This window comes from Tachyglossus aculeatus, chromosome 4 (genome assembly GCF_015852505.1).
Source record: "Tachyglossus aculeatus isolate mTacAcu1 chromosome 4, mTacAcu1.pri, whole genome shotgun sequence".
NCBI lineage: Eukaryota > Metazoa > Chordata > Mammalia > Monotremata > Tachyglossidae > Tachyglossus > Tachyglossus aculeatus.
The window spans coordinates 30,051,068-30,073,588 of record NC_052069.1 but is presented as its reverse complement, the minus strand read 5'-3'; the positions used below and the strand labels follow the sequence as shown (position 1 = coordinate 30,073,588).

At 43.6% G+C, this 22,521-nt stretch overlaps 1 protein-coding gene across 1 annotated transcript in view; it reads left to right on the top strand.

Annotated features, from left to right (window-relative positions):
- The window catches only part of ZZZ3 (zinc finger ZZ-type containing 3), a 125,962-nt gene that overhangs the window by 66,707 nt on the left and 36,734 nt on the right, over positions 1-22,521 (top strand). The window contains 2 exon segments of the mRNA XM_038744960.1: positions 1,830-3,044; positions 3,046-3,398. Coding sequence (XP_038600888.1) covers positions 1,881-3,044; positions 3,046-3,398 — 1,517 coding nt within the window. The 5' untranslated portion in view covers positions 1,830-1,880.

The following is a 22,521-nucleotide window of genomic DNA, read 5'->3' as shown; positions in this document are numbered from 1 at the left end:
CCCAAATGCTTAGTACAGTGCTCTGCACACAGAAAGCACTCAGATACGATTCTTGGATTGATTGGCCTGGAATGGGGAGAAACGGGGGGCAGAGTGGTCAGCAAGGAGGCAGATGCAGTGATTAAGGTGGGATAGGAATAAGTGCTTGGATTAATGTGGTAGTAATTTGGATGGAGAGGAAAGAGTGGATCTTAGTGATGCTGTGAAGGTAGAACCACTAAGGTTTGCAGACAGATTGACTGTGGGTTTTCCAGAGATGAGTTGAGGATAATCCAAGGTTATGGGTTTGTGAGTTAAGGAGGAGAGTGAAGACAGGGGTAAGACAGGATTTGAGTGGGAAGATAAGGAGTTCTGTTTTGGACACGTTTAGTTTGAGCATTATGAAAGCTTCAGGTCATAACTTCCTTCATAGCCTTAAACATGAAAAGAAATAAATATGTATTTAAGGTAGGCCATTAAGTCTGTGTTTAATAGGCCCTTGCCCAGTTGTGGGGTGTCATTACTCCTTAGCCGTTCAGAGAACAGAAGCAGAATGCACTATTTGATTTAATCACACCTTCCTGTCTAGTAGCATCATTTCATAGTTATTGATCATTGTCAAAGCTTGGGAAAGGGATCTGTGGAGAATACTTCGTGCACTGTTTTGATCCTGCCATTTCTAGAGTGGAATTTAGCTGTTTTAATGTTTGCCGTGAGTGGTACGCAGACTGTCAGAGATGGTTGGGGAATGTAAGGGATCCTACACCGAGTGGAGTGGAATATTTGAATAATTTATATAGAATTGCTTTAGTAGCATAACTTTGGAGGGATCTGCTGGCTTTTGGTACATAAGTGTATTTCTCCTGATTTTACCTTTTATATAAAGATTGCGAGTCCAGGAGCCTAATACCCCATTGAAAACGTGGGCAGAATTTTGGTTCCCTTCGACGAAGACTGGGAGGGGACAGTGGGGAGGAATGCCAACGGCCAAATTCTACAGCCCGCTTTGGAGCTGAGATAATCGACTATTGATGAGTCCTTCATTAGTCTTGATATTTAAAATTCGTCCTCGGTGGAGCTAATACCTTGTTAATTTGATGAGAAATGATTGAATTACAAACCTTAGTGGTACATAATCAGATTGCCATGAGTATGATCTCGATGTGCATTTACGCATATTTGCTTTTGGTAGTGCAGATTCCATGAGCAAAACCTTGCCCAAATGCAACTTGGTTTCCTTGAACATTTGCCCTTTTTATATTTTTCTGTTCTTATGGAATTCAGATTTTAAAGTCGAACCAAGGGGCGCATGAAGACTTTTATTTTAATTATTGTTACTGTGTTTCAGTGCTTGCTTTATGTCAAGCACTGTTCCAAGTGTTGAGGTAGATGCAAATTAATCAGGTTGGACATGGTCCCTGTCCCACTTGGGGTTCACGTCTAAGCTGTTTTCCTGCCTAGGTTTGTGGGTTTTTTAATTAAAAAGTTTTAACTCTATTTGGTCCCTTGCTCATTGAATTGTGCATACCTTAAGGCTGGGTTGCAAAACAGTTTTGATTATAATCTTGTCTTTATATAATGTATTTTGTAAAAACAAACCCAGAGGAAATGATACGGAGGAGTGTTTTATTAACCTTGATTGGTATGTGAAATTCTGCCGTAGAGATAAAGAAAAGGGGAAGAGAAAGTACATTTTTGGTGGTTGGAATCCATTTAGTTATGCCTAGTTGGAAACATGAATAATTAAAACTAGTATCCTGTAGCCTCTGGCTTTGTGTTAAAGTTATACCTATAATTTTTGTTGCAGGTATATTAACTATTACTTTTTCTCATTGTTTACATTTTTGAAGGTTTCCCAATGAGTGGATCATGATGAACATATTTTAGGGACTTGCCATAGTATGGCTGCTTCTCGATCTACTCGTGTTACAAGATCAACAGTGGGGTTAAATGGCTTGGATGAAAACTTTTGTGGTAGAACCTTAAGGAATCGTAGCATTGCTCATCCCGAAGAAGTCTCTCCGCATTCTCAAGTGCGATCAAGATCACCAAAGAAGAGACCGGAGTCTGTGCAAGCGCCGAAAGGAAATAACAGCGGACGGACCACCGAGCTCAAACAGCAGGGTACTCGGGAATCGTGGGTAAGCCCTAGGAAAAGAGGACTGTCCTCTTCCGAGAAGGATAACGCGGAAAAGCAGAGCGTAGAGTGTTGTGACAAGAGGCCAACGGAACCCGTCTCCCCAGTCTTCAAGCGCATCAAGCGCTGCCTACGTTCTGAGCCGCCCAACAGCTCCGAAGAAGAGTCGCCTGTGAAGGCAGACAGAGAGTCAGAGCAGAAAAGCTCAGGATTGGACAATGATGCCGAACCCCGGGGGACTAAAAGAGCTTGCCGATGTCTTATACTGGATGATTGTGACAAAAGGGAAATTAAAAAGACCGACACCTGTGAGGAAGGGCTGCCCAACTCGGCCAGAGTGGTGGAAGACGTCGCCGGCCGCCCGGCTGTCAACGGCGTCGAGGACGACGGTTCCGCCGTCCTGAACCGCGACGGCGGTCAGCCGGAGGGGAACGCCGATCGAGATCACGCCGACCCCCGTGTCCCGCAGGGCAAGCCGGTGGCGGAAAATGGGGATCCGGGTGGCCGTTCCTCACCGTTGCCCGAAAACAGGAAGGAGGACGGTGTCGTAGACCACAGTGTGCCTTGCACGGATTCACAAGTGCAGGTCAAGTTAGAGGACCATAAAGTAGTAGTAGTAGCTGACTGCCTGCCCGAGGAAGCTTCCAGTCTGCCGGCAGCCGTGCCGGCAGCAGTGCCCCTGGCTGAAACTCAGTCAGCCGTACGGGATTCTGAGGAGGAAGTAGACGTGGTGGGAGACAGCGGTGCCTCCAAGGACCCGTGTGCTGGAAACCCCAGCAGCACCCCGAACGCCAGCCACCGCGCTAGTAGTAGCAGCCCCATCTCAGGAGAACCGGAATCCCCTTGTGTCCTGGACGGCGGCGGTTCGGCTCCCGTGGCGTCTCTGGCAGAACCTCCAGAGCCCCACCGCTACACCCTGAGAACTTCCCCCCCGCAGGGCCGCCCCGACCAGGGGCAGCCCCACGAAAACCAACTCTCCCTGTAGAGAAAATGGACAGATCGAGGAGGCGCCCCCTCCTCCCACTGAAAAGAACGTAAGTGTTACTGTCAATGGGTCTCCTTTAGGCTCTGCGGAAGTGCGGACTGAAAAGGGGATGTGTTGTGACTCTGGAAATTATGCAAGCGATGGACTTACTAAGCCACCCTCGGAGGCAAGGCTCAATACTGGATATTTGCCATCTGCCAAAGAGAGTGCCAACCTGCAAATTGCAGAAGAGGAGGATGATGATCCTGATGTGTATTACTTTGAATCAGATCATGTGGCATTGAAACACAACAAAGAGTATGTGTAACCATGGTAACCATGAATTCTGCTTTTGATTTCTTTTCGCGCAGTGAGTTTTCAGAAGTTTAGCTGTGTTCTGTTAAAGCCCAAGGCAGTGGCACCATAATCCAAATTAAGATTTAACTCTAAGTCCTCAGAGTGTAGCAGTAACCTCAAGTTTCTCAATTCTAAACTCCCGGAAAATAAATCTCGTCTACACATGAGCAATGTTGTAAAGTAATGTGGTTTATCTAGTCCTGCCAATATAATTCAGTTTAAAGTAGAAAGTTATTTAAACACACTCTAGGGTGTGCGTGTGTGTGTGGGTGTGTGCATGCATGTGTTTGGAGCATATTTGTTAAATCGCATTCTTCATTTTTTTTTTCAAGACCTGCTGGCTCGGCAGTTAGTAACTCCCCGCTAGTTAAAATTTCTGGAGTTTTCTGAATTGTCCATGCCCATAGAGAATGCACAAAGAATGCAAGGTGCTTTGTTCATCAGTTTTGGAGGGTTTCCAAAAGGCATACCGTGATTTAGGTTCGTTAACCCCATTGGGCTCATTATTCAGAGCCCGTATCCAGTTTGTGGATTACTAAACGTTGGGTTTCTCCTCTTCCTCCCTTATTGGTGCCAGGCATTTGCCTATTTTCCTTCCTCCGAAAGGCAGAAAGAAGAAGAAAGGAGGAAAGGGAAATCTGAGATTTCTCCAGTGTTGCTAATTAGCAGGCAGAATTAAAGTTTTGATGGAGTAGGAGGTTGAAATTTTGATAAAACAAAGCTGTTGATTGTATTAATCAGAAGTGGAAGATTAACCAGAAGAGACTTTTAACCCAGCTACTTGGAATTTAACTCTTAGATAAAATGTTCCTGTTAACTCTGTAATGGATGGCAGTGGGAGGTAAAAGTAGCGTAAAATCAGAAATAATCCAAAAGATGTTTTTCACGTAATTAGCTGTATTTACACATTTCGTGACTTTGTATATTAGATTTCCACATGTCTTCATAACTAATATCCAGATTTCCCCTAAGCTAAAATACCCCAGATATTACCCAATTGAGTTTTGAATTTGTAAATGGTACAAGCAGCGGTTGTAGATAATCATGCCCAAGATCAGTATAATATAACTAAATTTAGGTAATTGCTTCTAATCCCTCATATTCTGACTGTTTTTTATGTCTTTCAAGTTAATGTCACAGCGAAATTTTCCTCAGGGTTGTGTAGTTTAGTTTTTATATCTAGATTTGTAGACATTACAAATTGCCCAAATTTGTATTTATGGAAAGATGATCTTAAAATTGATACTTTTTTTTTTTTAAAGAAACCTCTTTTTGGTTATTTCAGTATTGGGTTAAAAGTGAAAGATGACTTTGTTTTTCCTTACCGTAAATTGTATCTTGAGAAGTGGAAATATTTGTTTTTCTTCATGTTTGTTTTGTGTATGATTGAATTTTTAAATCCCAGGTTGGGATGGCAACAGCAAGGAAGCATTTCAATTTAGTTTCTTTTGTTGAATGAGAAGGTTATCACACAATACTTTATAGGGAAAAGGAACCACCCCTTTAGAATCCTTTGGGTTTCAAGAAAATAATCTCCACTTGCTTTTCAGAGGAGCAAGTTTCCCACTGAAATCCTCTCTTTCAGTAGGTATGTTCACCGTATCTAGAAGAGTTGCTTGTTTTGGAGGCCAGAAATTTGGGGGAGTTAGTGTAGTCTGTAGGAGTGATATCATTTAATAAGAATTTGCGCCTCATATTGCTCCCTCGGATTTCGATTTACCCAGGGTGTTGTGTTGGCCGTATCTGTGGTGTCCTGTTCACTCTTAGAGGATTGGGACTAGAGCACAGAGGCTACTCAGGCTAGAGAGACCGTAAGAATTTGAACCCTCAGGACTCCTGCTTCTTCACCCTTTAGTGATTTAACCCTGTAGTCCCAGCAGCCCAGCCTCAGTTCCCTCCAATCCCTGGAGTTACTGGTGCTGAAGAGAGATTCACCACTACTCCATGCTGGTCGCCAGACCAACTGCAGGCCTTTTCCACTGCCTCTCTGGACCCAAGACAGTCGTTCTGGAGCTTCCCTTCGAGAGGCAGGGGTAAGTACCATCCTTTCCAAAATGTATACTAGGAGCAGTGCAGCTGGGGAAGAAAGAGAATTGACTCCCTCATTTTAGGGCGTGTTTAGCAAGGGAGGAATCTCCCCGCGCTCCTCTTGAGGAAAATTGTTGCAGGTCCTAAGAGAGGTTGAAGTTTTTATGGAGACAGAAACTGGAAAGCCAGCTCCTATTTATTAGCTCAACCTCCTCTATCGCCTTGTGCTTTCTTCTTCCATCTGCTTCCTTGGAAATCCTCGTTTCCTTCTTTCACCACTTCACCTTATTGTTGTAATTAATATTATCGTTTCATCATTAATACCTCCCTGGCTTTTTGCTTTCTTTGTAGCCCCAACTCTAGATTCAGAGACGGTAGCTCAGGTGGGACCCATCCCCCTTCCTTTCTCAATTTATGCCTGTGTGTCAGCTCTTGAAATGCTTTTTTTTTTTGTTTTCTCTGGAGGAGCAACGTTTCCCAGGGTCATCGCCAGAGTCTTTAAGTAGATTATGGAATTGTGGGGGATGGGGGAGAGGAGGGTGATGGAGGGAAGAATTGCTTTAGGGAACACCCTTCCCTCTTTTCCATCCTCCTGGACCCCTTGGCTGCTATGGGGTTATTTTTACACAGGGTATAATCACTATAGTACGATTAGGCAAGACATGAGTAGTTATGGTACTTTAGTTCTTCCTACCATGTCAAGGCAATGTAGCTTAGTTTAAAAAAACATAAGGGCGGGAATCTGGAGGCCCAGGTTCTGCCGCTGGCCTGCCATGTGACCATATGCTATTCACAACCTCTCTGCATCACAGAATTGTCTTATGCCGTCGAGTCGTTTCCGACCCATAGCGACTCCATGGCCACATCTCCCCCAGAACGCCCCCCCTTCCTTCTGAGATTGTTCCGGTAGGGTATCAGTAGAGTTTTCTTCATGAGAATATGGAAATGGTTTACAGTTGCCTCCTTCCGTGCACTTAACTTGAGTCTCCGCCCTCTACTCTCTCCCACGCTGCTGCTGCCCAGCACAGGTGAGTTTTTGACTTGTAGCGGATTGCCTTCCGCTCACTGGCCACTGGCCAAGCTGGGAATGGAATGGGTATGCCTCTCTTGACTTTCCCTCCAGTAGCCGAGACTGGTAGAATACTGGAAGGTGAGGTGTCATAGTATATTCATCTGTGAAAAGGGGATTAAATTTCTGCTTTCCCTTGCCCATATACCGTGAGCCTCATATGGGACAGGGCCTATGTCTGATAAACTTGTGTTTGCATGAGCACTTAACATGGAAGACTTCAGATATACGGTGGTGATTTTACTATCTGTTTTGGTAGGGTGATGGTTAGGGAATGTGAAGGATGGTCCTTGGGACAGCACGTGTGTAGTACTGGATAGCCTGTGATGTGATGGCAGAAGAAACCGATCGGCGTGGCACCGGTTTGAAGGCGCTCGGTAGTGCAAGTCCTCCCTAATACGGGGTTGGTTTGGGATGTCAGTCCTGCACTGTAAGCTGTGTGACTTTGGGCAAGTCACTTCTCTGGGCCTCAGTGACCTCATCTGTAAAATGGGGATGAAGACTGTGAGCCCCCCGTGGGACAACCTGATCACCTTGTAACCTCCTAAGCGCTTAGAACAGTGCTTTGCACGTAGTAAGCACTTAATAAATGCCATCATCATTATTATTATTATTAGAAAAGCTGAGCTTACTTATTGAGTGCTTACTCCGTGCTGAACATTGTGCTAAGTGATGAGGTGAGTTTGAAAAAAAAAAAGGCAATTTACACACAGTCTGTCCCACAAGGGGATCATAACCTAGGTAATTCATGGGCCCAGCTGGAAAAAATTCAAATAGCGTAATTTGTTCCTTTGTGGTGCTGGGGAATTTCCAAGAAAAATAGCTTAGACATAAATGGCCCCGTCCCATTTGAGGGTCAAGAGCTAAAAGGCGACCTATATCCATATATAGAGATGTAGATATTTTGAAAATATTGGTAATTTTTCTGTTTTCTGTTTCTGTTTCTGTATCGCTGTACAGAAACGCTGCAGAGAAGCAGCGTGGCTCAGTGGAAAGAGCATGGGCTTGGGAGTCAGAGGTCATGGGTTCAAATCCCAGCCCCGCCACTTGTCAGCTGTGTGACTTTGGGCAAGTCACTTCACTTCTCTGGGCCTCAGTTACCTCACCTGTCAAATGGGGATGAAGGCTGTGAGCCCCCCGAGGGACAACCTGATCACCTTGTAACCTCCCCAGCGCTTAGAACAGTGCTTTGCACATAGTAAGCGCTTAATAAATGCCATCATTATACAAAATGAATACCAGTAGGGGACAATGATCTACTCCTAGTCCCTCCTACTCTTTTTTTTTCCTGTGATATTTGTTGAGTGCTTACGATGTGCCAGGCACTGTTGTAAGCGCTTGGGTTAGACACAGAGTAATCAGGTTGGATCCAATCCATGTCCCCCATGGGGTTCACAGTCTCAGTCCCCATTTTACAGATGAGGGAACTGAGGCCCAGAGAAGTGACTTGCCCAAGTCATACAGCAGATAAGTGGTAGAGCTGGATTAGAACCCAAGCCCTTCTGGCTCCCAGGCCTGTGCTCTGTCCGCTAAGCCCCGCTGCTTCGACTGTGAGCCCCCTGTAAGATAAGGGACGGTGTCCAACCCGATTAACTTGAATTTTCCCCAGGGCTTAAAACAGTGTTTGGCACATAGAAAAGCGCTTAACAAGTACCATCATAATAACTTTCATTATGAGGGCATATATGACCGTAAAGATCAGTGTAGGCTCCACTGGCCACATTGTGTGTACAAAAGGGCTGTCTCTTGTGGTTGTCGTGTTTGGCTGTTCTCATAATAATAGTAATACTAATAATAATGATAATTTATTGCTCCCCATGTCACTTGTTCTTTATGAAGTTTTTGCTCAAAAAGAACCTCTCCTTTGTTGATAGCAGTTTGCTATGCTGCTGTATCCTCGGTAACCGACTCCCAGAGTCGTTAGGACTTGGTTTTATTGTGTCCGTGAAGTGTTGCCTTTGTCTCCCTTGCTTTTTGTTAACCAAGTTTAGCTTTCCATACAGCAATTGTTTGGGTATCCTGCTGCCATTCATTCTTCTCATTATACCCCACCCACTGTGGCTCTGTTGAGGTGAGCATAACTCCTTAGTGCGAGGAGCCTGACTTAACAGCACAGTAACAGTGAGAAACAATGCAACAGTAAGTTACAAAACCAACAATGTATGATCACAGTGTAAATCCAAGTTGCTTGACACAGTTCTTGGAAAGGGAAGTCCGCCCACTCAAGCTCTAGGCACCGTCTTGGCTGAACAGATCTGTCATCATCTACTGCTAAATCGAAATCCCAAATCATATTATTCCAGTCGAATGCCACAAAGGGTTTGAGAGTTTCCAAGAGTGTGAGAGAAGCAGTGTGGCTCGGTGGAAAGAGCCCGGGCTTGGGAGTCAGAGGTCATGGGTTCTAATCCCAGATCTGCCACTTGTCAGCTGTGTGACTTTGGGCAAGTCACTTGACTTGTCTGTGCCAGTTACCTCATCTGTAAATTGGGGATAAAGAGTGTGATCCCCATGTGGGACAACCTCATTGCGTTGTATCCCCCCAGGCATTTAGAACAGGCTTGGCGCATAGTAAGTGCTTAACAAACGCCATCATTATCGTCAATATTATTATTATTTTCAGACTCACATAGCTCATCATGAAGACTGTGCCCATTTTTTGTGCCCCAGACCTGGCCCTACAGAGTCTAACGTCCCGTATGGTGGATCAGAACCTGTGAAATGTCAATTTCTGCATCATAATGATCTCCCAAGCAGGATGGCTACCATTGAAAAATTTACTGGAAGGTCTGTGGGCAAGCTCAGGGAGATCCACCTAAGACAGTTTTGGAAATCTCCTGTCAGAATAATAATAATAATAACAATAATAATAATAATAATAATAATAATAATAAGAAGAATAATAATAACAACAGCATTTCTTAAGCGCTTACTATGTGCAAAGCACTGTTCTAAGTGCCGGGGAGGATGATCAGGTTGTCCCACATGGGGCTCACAGTCTTAGTACCCATTTTAGAGATGAGGTAACTGAGGCACAGAGAAGTCAAGTGACTTGCCCAAAGTCACACAGCTGACAATTGGCAGAACCGGAATTTGAACCCATGACCTCCGACCACCAAGCCAGAATGACTACAGAGACACTGCAAGACTTAAACAGGACCAGATGCAGAAACCAGCTTTTAATCCCAGCTCTGCCACTTGTCTACCACGTGACCTTGGGCATGTCACTTACCTTTTCTGTGCCCTAGTTTCCTGATCTGTAAAATGGGGATTAAGACTGAGCCCCTTGTGGGAAAGGGACTGTGTCCAACCTAATTAGCTTAGTACAGTGCCTAGCACATAGTAAGCGCTAAACAAATGCCATTAAAAAAAAAACCCAACCGAAGGACCCTGCTCTGGATTTATCCACCACTTCAGTCTTAGGACCCCTCCAATTTAACAAGAAAGAACCCAGACAGACTCCAACTAATTCCTCGCTATCTGTAACAACAGTTGGCACTTCCCCCCCCAACCCATCCTCAAATGGATTTCCTTCGATCCTGAATCCCCGGCGGTGCGTGATCCTGGGTCCACAGAATCCAGAAGGTACAAATTGGGTTTTTGGAAGAATGAAGTGGATAGCCACATTACGCAACCTGATCAAGGACCTGGTAGGGGGAAGGCTATAGGGCCTGTGTTCACAGCTGGCCCTGACTGCTCATGTCAAGGTGAAGGAGTGTGTTTTGTGGGGAAATCCAGTAGCCTTAGAGATATTGAGAAATCCTTCTGCAAGGAGCCTTAGTGTAGAATATTACCTGGGCCAAAATTTAGTCCAGACCTGACTCAGTCTAGGCTGGGCCAACAGATAAGGTAGCCTGAACTCTGCTGGGCCCTGGCTGACTTCTGAATTTAAGATTGTATCCATATGGGTGATTGCCCCATTAGTTAGGTTTTATAGTCCCAGAAGCCATGCATGCCCTCCTGCATAAGCAGTGGTCATTGCATTCGTGCGGGAGTGCCCGGTTACTGCACTTGGCAAAGGACTTGCTCATCCCCGGCTTGTGGAGGCAGGATTTAAGGATATTCACCTTGCCTTCCAATTGATCTGAATTGGTCCAAGCCCACTGGAGAAAAGAATTCTACTCATATGAATTTGTAACTAGAGAAATTTTGAAGACTGTTGTGACTTTATGGTCAAGATTTGGAAGACGCCTGTTTGAACACACTGTCCACTTCGTAACACTGGGCTTATGGCAGAGGAACTGGCCAGCTTTCAGAACTGTGGTTTTTCTCAAAATATTTAGTTGCACCAGCTGGGTTTGGATGAAGGGACTGCCGAAGCTTCTTTACCTGGACAACTGCCTCATAAAGAACAACTTGCAGGTAAGGGTCAGAGTTGGAGAAAATGATGGTGAGACCAAAGCCATATCCCAGTTTCAAGACACCCCCTCAAAAGTCCAAACAAACCTAAACACAGCAGATGGCTTGAATGCTATCCCCTTCCCTGATGGATGTTGGGCCAACTGTCTTCTATTTTCCACGAAGAAAACCCACCAGTCTGGTAATTAGGAAAATCAGGAGTGGGACTATCCACCATAATCATCGTAATAAGAACTATATTCCAGATAGGGAGCCTAATGGAGATAAACGTTATTTTACATAAACCCATGGAAGCTTGATGCCTGTTCAAAAGACCCTGGAGGATAATTCATGGACCTAACTCGCAACAACTTCTTGAGCCGGGAAAATTTGTAGATGGCCTCAGATACTTCATTTCTTGACTTTCACGAATGGACCCATAATCCAGTTTCCAGACAGCCTCTTTGTCCAGTGGGGCCCTCTCACATGACAGGACTGTCTGCTTCCACCGAGTATCATGCTGTTCTGATTTGGGATTTGATATAAGTTCCTCCCCTCTCCTCCCTTTATGGCTTTCTCCTCCGTGGTGGGGGGAATGGCGATTCCTCCTGATGCTGTCTTGTCTCGTCTTATTGCTGACGAGTCATCACTGACCCATAGCGAATCCCTGGACGCATCTCCCACTCTCCGTCTGTAACCATTCTGATAGTGCATCCATAGAATTTTCTTGGTAAAAATACAGAAGTGGTTTACCGTCACCCTCTTCCGCGCAGTCGGTTTGAGTCTCCGCCCTCAACTCTCTCCATGCCACTGCTACCCAGCACAGGTGAGCATTGACTTGTAGCAAATTGCCTTTCACTCACTGGCCAAGCTAGGAATGGGTATGCCTCTGCTCGACTCTCCCTCCCGTAGCCGGTACTGGAAACCCTCCAGGTGCGATCCCGAGGGGGGCCTGATGCTGCAGATCTCCAGAATAATCGCAGTGAAGCACAGAGAGAGCATGCAATCCTGCTGGCCCCTACTGTGGGCCCAGGCATTGGTGGCTTCCTCCTCTTAAACATGGATTCTATGGATCTTCCAGGGAGCTAATCTCTCCTTGCCCATTTAGGACCTAGTGTACCTGCTCTCTCCTTATCTTGAACCCTCTTTTGGAGAGGGCAAAAATGGATGGGTAAAGGGTTCCCTTTTTTTCCAAAATCATCTTGGCAAGGGGGGGGTTGGACTGCATTAGAGAAGTAGCATGGTCTAGCAGAAAGAGCACAGGCCAGCAAGTCAGAGGATGTACATTTAAGTCCTCTGCCACGTATGCTGGGTGACCGTGGGCAAGTCATTTCACTTCTGTGCCTCAGTTACCTCATCTGTTAATGAGCTTTAAGACTGTGAGCCCCATGTGGGGCATAGAGTGTGTCCAGCCCGATTCCCTAGTATCTACCCCAGTGCTAAGAGCAGTGTTTGGCACATAAAAAGCACTCAATAAATACCACAATTACTCAGTACTGTTTAGATACCAAGACTGGGAATCTATTTGATATGGGCCCCAGATTGGCATTAACTGAATTATGGCCCTGGCTGCAGGGAAGGATTGCCCACTCCCTCACTTCCGTGGTTTCCTTCCATTAGATTCCCAATTGTTGGACCAGATATACAATTGCCATCTGATCTCCCTCCTACTTAAATAGTTATCCACCCTGGACCTAGTTCACTTGTATCTGCCATTATGTAAATACTGATTTTTGTTAAGCACTCACTATGTGAAAGGTACTGTGCTAAGTGCCGCGGTAGGTACAAGCCAATCAGGTTGGACACGGTCCATGTCTCATATGGGGCTCGCAGTCTTAATCCTGTGCGTCTGTCTGCCTCACATTTTAGGAATCCAGCTGTTATGCAGTAATCTCAACAAAGCCTCCACCTCTTAGTTTCTTTTTTCTTGCATCTACTGGGGGCCTCACTTTGCTACCCCATCTCACTTTTAAATCCTGCAGGGTGGTGGCACTTCAAATATTTTGGTCTATGGACCAAAGAACTAGTAGGTCATTTGGCCCCATCTCCAGATTAGGGGATTCCATCTCCCCTCCCCATGAAACCCCTTTCCTACCTATCCTTCTCCTTTCCTTCCCATCACCATCCCTTAAATCGTCCTCTCCGGGAGAAATGAAAGGGGCCAAGCTGCCCGGGAGCTGACTAGAATGCCTTGGGGGAGGGAAGGGTGAATCACCATACAGTGACAGATGCAGAAGTCAATCTCCTGGGGTTGTTAGCTCCTTGTGGGCAGGGGATGTATGATGTACTTCCCCAAGCGCTCAGTACAATGCTTTGCGAACAGTAAGAGCTTAATACATACCACTGATTATTGGTTGATTGGGTGGTGGAGATGTGGCCACGGATCATCCGGAGGTTCCGTCTTGGAGTACGCCTCGTGAAACCCTGCTCTAAGGAGTGATAGGACACCACACAAAAACGATGACCATCCACGTACACCTTTGGAGGAGCGCAGCCAAGGTAAACCATCCCTCTTTTTCGGTTCAGGTTATCCATAAGACTCGCCAGAAAACCACATCCTGGAGTAGCGACTCTTCCATATGGTAAAACACAGTACTGAAAACTGTCTAGCTTTGCTTCTAACCAGACCATTCAGATCATTTTTAACATTTGATCTCACCCCGAGGCGCTGGACTGAAATTGTGGGAGTTTTAAGTGTAAGGGAGAAAACAGTGCTGTTCTGGATCTGCTCCAACTTCTTGGAATCAGTGGAAGTGTTAGCAATGACACTGGCCTCTCAGAGATGTGAGGACAAATGAGGTAGTGGATGGGAAAATGCCCTAAGCTTTTAGGGAGGAAGTTATTCTAGAAATCCAAGATAGAACTATCATTTTATTTTAACACAATGGTAAGTTTTTCAGAGTAATTATACGTTCTGCGAAATTCCCACCCCACTGTTCTATTTTTCTCTCCCTTTCCCTTCCCACCCCCATATAAATGATATACACATTTGAGAACTTAGTGATGAGGGCGCGGGAGAGGCAGATTGATGATCATCTTGTGAGTTGTTATAAGAGCAATCTCTACTACTACTAAAAATCAGTCTGAATAAGGTCAATACCTTATCTTGTATTAAAAGACTCACTGTATATGATTTTCTTTTTACAGGCTTAAACATTTAACCCCATTTCCCCTTACTGTGGGATTTTTTTGGCGAGGCGGGGAATGTTCCTGCTTTGCCTTTTCCCTTAATTAAGAATGACATTTTGAAGTCCTGCTTTCTCCAGTTTTGTAATTTTTACCCTTTAGAAGTTACTGTCTCAGCCCTTTGGTTTTCTTTCTGTTGTAAAAGTCACATTTAACAGAAACTTAAAAAACTGTACTTCCATATTTTCTTATTGTTTTTTTTTTTTTCCTATTTCAATGTCCCTTCAGTTTGGGCTTATTACGGTAGAATCTTTAGTTGGAGAAGTTTAATACCTTTCCTAGTTGAAACTCTTTCGGTTCATAACCACTGTTGAAAAACCATGGCTAGAGTGGTTCGTTCAGAAATAATGAAGCAGTTCGGTACTTCGTGCATCATTTCATCATTGTTTATGAATCTTTAATATAACGAGTAATTTTTTTCAGTGGCAGCTCGTTTTAGTTATGAGATATATTTTCTGTGACTTTCGAATTAAAGAGTATTGCATCTAAATAGCCTCTGAGGATTCTGGTCAAAGTGTTAGAATCTATATAAAGCAGTATTGTGTGTACTTAATTTTTTTTTTTTTTTTAGCAAATGATGCAATAGGCTTATTGTAGCCTATAAGCCAACAAAGAATCCATGATTTTGATACACATGCTTGTCCCTGTGATTTGGTTTCCATTTAATTGTCCGTGATCTTTCACAGCTATTCATGGAAATCCTACTGTTTTCATGTCAGCACATAACTTCAGGAGGAAATTCAACCCAATTAAAGTTGCTTTCTTGAAAACTTTGGACAAGTTAGCCTACAACACAGCTGTCTTTTCAGGAGTTGTCAATTCGTTGAATCAGGAAGTCATTGAATATATGATTAGAGAAGTTACAAGTGACCTCCTGAGGAGGTCATCTGTTTTCACCTCCCTAGAGATGATTTTGGCAATTTTTACTGATACACTCTTTGTTCTTAGGCATACAGTTTGTTTGACAGCTGCATTTAACATAATGTTGTGTTTGTGGTGCATTGAGGGAGAACATTTAACTCTCAGGGTACAAATGGGGTTTAAATGTGTACGTTTTTAGACTCACTAAGATGGTGACCTTGCGTGTCAGGTTATAAAGCAAGTTTTTTTTTTCTGTCTTGTTTACAATTCCCTTTCTCCCTGAGAACACCTAACAACCCCTCTTCATGTTCTTTTTCTCCGTCATGGGCTATTGCGATTAAGCAGGTAAGCTCCTGCTGCTAAATCTAGCTTTCACATAAGAAAGCTCGTACTGCATATTGCCAGATGGGCAGTCTCCCTCGGCACTGAGCTGGCGTTACCAGTGAATCCTAATTACTGAGACATACTCTCACCATCCAAACCAATTGCCACCTCTGTTCAAACTCATGCTTCTTGAAGTATAAATTGGGGGAAGGTCGGCTTAATGTAGAAAATATAGACATGAGAGCTACTCTTCCACAAATCACTTTTTTGAAGTCCATATTTTTCTCATGTGCTTTAAAGCCAAAGCTTACTTGCTGATCAGTTTTAAAAATTTGAGTATCAAAAGCAATGGCATTTTTGGGGTAATTTTTTATGTTTTCTAGAACTCTGGGTCCTAATTGCTTTCCAAATCAATAATTATTAATATAGCAGAATTTGTCAGGAGTTATAAGGTCACCTGAGAGACTGAATTTTTACACAGTCAGTGGTATTTATTGAGCACTTACTGTGTGCATAGCCTTGTACTGTTTGGAAGAGTACAGTGTAACAGTTGGAAGACATGCCCTATGCCCACAGTGAGCTTACAGTCTAGAGGGGGAGAACATGGCTAACAAGAAGTAGGATGGACTAGTGAATAGAACATGGGCTCGGGAGTCAGAAGGACCTGGGTTCTAATCCTGACTCCACCACTTGTCTGCTGTGTGATCGTGGGCAAGTCACTTAAATGTGTCTGTTACCTAATTTGCAAAGTGTGAGACCGGGCCTGAGAAGCAGCTTGGCTCAGTGCAAAGAGCATGGGCTTTGGAGTCTGAGGTCATGGGTTCAAACCCCATGAGACACAAAGTAAGCGTTTAACAAATGCCATAAAAACAAATTACCAGAGGTTTGGGAGTCACAGCCCCTGGTTTGGTACTTTTAAATTCAACATTTAATCATAACCAAAGCAAATTAACCAAGTGTGCTTGGGCATTTGGGAAGGCTGGGGTATGCATATGGAGGAAGAGGAAAAAAAGAGGGGATTTATTTTGTTTTGCCTTAATTTCACATGTATGTAAAAAACACAGGGGCTACGGTGATTTTGATATGACGAAAGAAAAGAGCGCAGTACACATTTCGAAAGTTTGTACAGAATATCTATCTGAATGTGCCAAAATGAAGGGCTGGGGGTCAGGCACCACAGAAAAAATCTAAGCAATTTAAGTTCAGTGGACATATGTCTTACTTTTAGATGGTCTTTTGAAGTCTATGCTAAAAATCTGAATGTGCTTTATTTAACTGAAATCTTATTAGTGAGCAGTTTGGAAGTACCTTGTCTAATCTTAATTTTTTTGGCAGTGTAGATTTCAGCTGTATTTTGTTATCATTTCGACTGAGATCAGAGGCTGTGGAAAACATAGAGGAGATTTTATATCCCCTTGGTGCCAAGCCTGGTCGCCTCTTTGTGGCTCGTCTACCAAAAGAGGAGGAGATGTTTTATCAATAATGGAATGATTATTGGTAAATGATGAATGATAGCCCAGGTGGGAGCGGAGCTGCACCCAACCCATCCTAGGTGTGTGGCTTTTTACCAGTGTCCCTTAAAAATTCCAGGTAAAAGGGATTCTGTGGCTTCCCCAGTTCAGGCAAGCGTGGAAGTTGTCCGTGAAGAAGTGGTTTGCTTTTAATCATACATTTAAGCAACCATAGGTATTACTAAATAAGACATTGAGCTCGTCTCAAGAGTTGAAAGCCCTAATTGTTCGGGTTGGATTACGGATAAAATGGTTGACAGTAGCAGGTCAAAGACTTTTACCTCTGCTGTAGGTAAAAGTAAAAAGGATTGGTTAAATAATAACACACTTATCTGCTTTGTGACCTTGGGCAAGTCGCTTCACTTCCCTGTGCCTCAGTTACCACATCTATAAAATGGGAATTGACTATGAGCCTCATGTGGGAGACTCATATAGTGAGTTCTACTGTAAAACCATGTTCTTTTTGCCTGTGTTACGGGAGAGCCTACTCTTTGATTTTTGGACCAGTAGATCTTTACTGTTGACTCATTGTAGTATTTTTACTAGACTAGTGGAAATTTTCATCCGTATGATTTATGGCTTTGTTTCTTTAGCATTCCCCAGCTACCAGCACAGTCATTAGAACTTAGTTCTATGGCAACATGGAATTTATAAGCAAACAAGATATTGTAATTGGATCTCTTACGTGAGGCAATAGGCACATTTCATAAAAATAAGCAGGCAAATAACCACCTGCAAGTGGAAAATAGGGCAACAGCAATGGATGGTGTATTTTTATGTAAGAAAGCAGGTCGCTATGGAATCTTGAATAACTGAGGACAGAATAATGTTGTCAGCTTCCCCTCGCCCTCATAGAAGTGCCGGTCCTCAGAAACTAGACTCTGTTTCTCACTGACAGTGATTCAGAAGAAGTCTTTTGGAAGGGATGGCACTTTCCAAAAGCACAACAGTAGCGCTGCATTTATTGTACAACTGTTCCGTTGCATTTCTCTTTCAGGCCTTAAATAGCCTGCTGCCAGCCAAATATCGCTCAGCTGAAAATAGCACAACTACTATGATGGAAGGGTGTTCAGATTGATAATTCTGTTTACAGTGTCTTTTGGAGTCACATTTTTATCAAGTACCTAAAAGGCAAGCATTGAATTTGGCCTGCATTGCTTTTCACATGTATTAATTTACAACCACATTAATGGAATAATTCTGTTCACTAATCCTTGAAATTTAATGAGGCTTCTACTTAATCCTTTTCCTAAACAAGTGAAAATATAATAATTCACAATAATGGATGATTCTTCCTGTGATACTTGCGAGCCATTAGATGGCAGTCAAGCAAAAGTTTAAAAGATTAGTTTCAAAATGTGGCTTTGGAGGCAGTTTCAAAAATTATTATACTTTTTAAGATAATTTAAGCAGTATGCTCAATAAATCAATTATCAAAATTTTTCTTCATATTAAATTTGAAGTGGTAGGACCCAGAAACTATTATTCATTTCAATTCTTCTTCCACAAAGTATACCATTTCACCGGTGCCTTAAATAATCTTGAAATTTCTAACGATTCCATACCTCCTGAAGCCCTCAGTACCCCTACCGCTCTGCTTCCATTCCTCCTGGTGCGCTATTGCCGGCTACTTCGTTGGGAAAGCAGAAATACTCAGGTATGGATTTCCTGTCCTTTCCTCATTTTCTTTCTCACTGCTCTACTCTGCTCTTCTTTTTTTTTCTTTTCAGCTTTTTCTCAGATCACTGTCCCATCCTAACCCAATCTCAAACTCTACTCCCTTAGCCTGGGCTTCTGATCCCATTCATGCTCATCTCTTAAAACATTTACTCCCTCTCTTCCTTTAGCACTTCCTTTCTCTCTCTCACTCTCTCTCATCCTCGCCCTCCCTCCCCACCTCTTTCTGTCTTCCAACATACTCAAGTCTCCCAACTACTAGAAAACATTTCCCTGGATTCCACAGCCTCCTCTAGCTATCACTTCCTCCCCCTCCTTCCTTTCCTGCCCAAACTCTGAAAAGGTATTGTACCCCTGTTGTCTTCTCTCCCTTTCCACCTCCCTTTTGGGCTCAGTTAATAATAATAATGATGGCATTTGTTAAGCACTTACTATGTGCCAAGCACCGTTCTAAGCGCTGGGGGAGATACAAGGTAATCAGGTTGTCCCATGTGGGGCTCATAGTCTTAATCCCCACTTTACAGATGAGGGAACTGAGGCCCAGAGAAGTCAAGTGACTTGCCCAAAGTCACAGAGCTGACAAGTGACGGAGCCGGGATTATAACCAACGACCTCTGACTCCCAAGGCCAGGCTCTTTCCACTGAGCCGTGCTGCTTTTCTAATAATAATAATGATGATGGTATTTAAGCGCTTAATATGTGCCAAGCATTGTTCTAAACACTGGGGTAGATACAAGGTTATCAGGTTGTCCCACATGGGGCTCCCAGTCTTAATCCCCATTTTACAGATGAGATAACTGAGGCACAGAGAAATTAAGTGACTTGCCTAAAGTCACACAGCTGACGAGTGGAAAAGCCAGGAAATGAGTCAGATTTTTTTTGCCCCTTTTACTCCACTGAGGTCATACTTTTCAGACTAATCAAAGATTGGTTCATAACCAAGCTTATTGTTTTCATAGGTTTTTAAAAATATATTTTCTGCCCTCCTTGTTTTTGCTTCCCAGTTCCAACTTTCTGTTCAGCAGTTAAGGAATCCTGCTGTCTTTCATTCTCCACAACACATAAAACACAGAAGCTGAGTGTGGGCATTGTATACATGACCACATAGAATGTTCTAAAATCTAGCTAACATTTACTCATTGGGAATATACGTTTGCATCTTCAGAGACATCATAAATTTGAAATGAGATCAACTGAAACATATGTAGCTAAAGTGTAGAAATCACCTGGAGTTCAAAGATTATGAAATAAATGTATATTTGGACTTTTATAATGCTTGCCATTTTAGTGCCCATCGACTCAAAAGTTGAAAACAAAATCTGTAATCCGGGTATGTTGCAACCAAACATTTTTGGTTCATCCGTGATCTTAAAGCTTAGCATTTGGAAAAATAATTTTAGCAGAACATAAAATATTTTCCAGCCCACTTCTTCATTGCCTTGGAGACGTATATTTGCAAGCAAGTATTACTGCTATTACTGTTACAGGTGTCTTCGTTTTGTGATTTGGATTGAATGTGATAGAAGGGAAGGCAAGTGAGATTCCATGATGCTCCCTGTGGGCAGGGATTGTGTCTACCCACTCTTTTTTGTATTGTACTCTCCCAAGGGCTTAGTGCAGTGCTCTGCCCATAGTAAAGTGCTCAATAAATGCCATTGATTGAATTGGCCATAATGCCGATGAAGCCCTGTCTAGGATGCCACAAGCCCAATTGTGGTTCATTTCCAATGTGTAGGGAATTCATTATGTGGCAATTCCCTACTACCTTTGATTTATTTGACCTTTAAACAGTTACATCTTTGATAGCTCAATGAACTGATACGGCGTTCTAGACTCAGAAACACAATGCAGGCTGCTCCAATTAGCCTTATTATTAATATTGGGATTTTCACAAATACAACTACTGTGTTCTAGCAGGAATCACTTGATCATTTGAGAGCTGTTACCTGGGATCTTCAGCTAATTTTAATAATTGGTGGATTTTTTTAAGCAGGTTACTTTAGTCTCCCAAGGGCTCACTAGCGTGCTCTGCCCACCCTAGGTTATTCATAGACACCGGACCCGGAGGGTTGAAGGGTGGAGGGTGATGGTGATGTGAAACTCTGTCCTTAACCCTTGCCCTTCTAGCTCCCGCCCCCCCTGATTAATCAATCAATCAATCGTATTTATTCAGCACTTACTGTGTGCAGAGCACTGTACTAAGCGCGTGATCCTTGCTGGCTCACAGCCTTTCCTGCTGCTGGATTGTTTCAGAGTTTCGTTGGGCAGATTCCTCTCCAGTCTTCCTGTTCTGCTTCAGAAACTACCAGAGGGATGGGATACTTTGTACAGCGTGATGTGAATTTCATCAGTGGCCAAATGGGAGTTCTGAGGAATGACTGGTTCTGAGTCAGCAGCTGGATTCAAAAAACGGTTTCCACAGGGCGCCAAGCGAGTGCAATGGCTGCACTTTGCTAGGCATTCAACCAAACCGTAGTTCATACTTGTGTGTGTGTCAGTGTCAACTGGAGTCAATATAAGTTAATTCCAAGATGTGATTTAAAAAAAAAATGTATCAATAAATCATATGCACATATAAATCATATCTTGATGTTGAAATATGAGCAGTGAAAGGACCCCAAAAGTGATGGCAGGAAAGTGGTGCAGAAAATGTAGAAGGGGCAGGTACAACAGCAGTAGAGGAGTTTAGGGAAGGGGAAGAAGGAAGTGCTAACGGCCCTTAAGGCGTTAGGAGGCTTTAGGAGCTTCTCTCTGCTTTCCCCAGCTGGGCCTCTCCCAGGCCACTTCCCTGCTACTATTCCCCCAAAGCTACTCCAGGCGGGCTCTTTCCATGGTCCTTCTGTTGGCTCCTTCGGGATGGGAGCAGGACGAATGTCTGTAGTTAAAATATCCTGGCTCACATTGGTCCGGTTTCTGAGAAGCCACTGAAGTTGTTAACACAGAAGGTGAATTTAGCAGATATAGGAGTTTAAATGCCACACTAATTGCCCCAGTTTTGGCCCATCTTTCCAGGCTGATAGCCATTTGAGAAGAGAACGCATAAGGGCCCGGGGAAATTCAGTTCTGGCCAATATGTCTTCAAGCCAGCAGCAGAAGGAGAGGCATTCTGTACCCAGGCCTACACCTAGTCCAGGATTGCTTTTCCCTCCCAGCCCTGACTTCATCTGGACAGAGATACCAGATGGTGGTTGTTGAGAGGCAAGAAGAAAACAGGTCTCCTCTTGGAACCAATGGACACAATTTCCAATCGACAGAAATTGCCATTTGGAACAAACTATCAAACATACCACTTTGAGCGGAGCATCTGTAGAAAATATGTAATATCCCGTAGAAAATAGGAAAATAATTCATATATAAGCATTTCGAGATGTAAAATGCTTATTTTATACCCAATTTTAAAATTGACGTAACCTGCATTCCCCCCCAGACATCTCAGTGGGACATTACAATTAGGTCAATTGTAATGGGCTGTAGCATGCTCTAATTTAATTAATTTTTGTCTACATAAGGCAGCTTCAGGAAAGTCTTTCCAGTGCAGGATAAAGAGAGGGATAGCATCATTCCCTCAACCCTTCCTAAGCAGCATTACCTGGGTTACCTCCACCTCATCCTCCCTAAGTGGGCCTCGCCAGCCCTGTAAGAGCGTGACTCTAATGGAGAGAGCTGAGTTCCAATCCCAGCTCTGCTGCTCGGCAGCATCCAACCCTATTTTCCAGCGCCCGGCACTGGTTCAACAAATACCAATTATTGTTTGCTGTGTGTCCTTGGGCAAGTCACTTCTCTGTTCCTTGGTTACCTCATCTGTGAAATGGGGATTAAGACTGTGAGCCCCATGTGGCACGTGGACTGTGTCCAACCTGATTAGCTTGTATCTACCCTAGCAGTTAGAACAGTGCCTGGCACATAGTAGGCACTTAAAAATGCTATTAAAAAAAAAGGGGGGGGTGAGAGAATGTGGGTGTTCTAATAGAATCAAAATAGGCTCCAAAAGAATGGATAAGGTCTACATTCCTTCTAATGGTCAGATTCCTCAAACCCAGTTAAACTAATGCAGAATGCAGGATGGAGGGCATTACCACCCTTTCCAACTAAG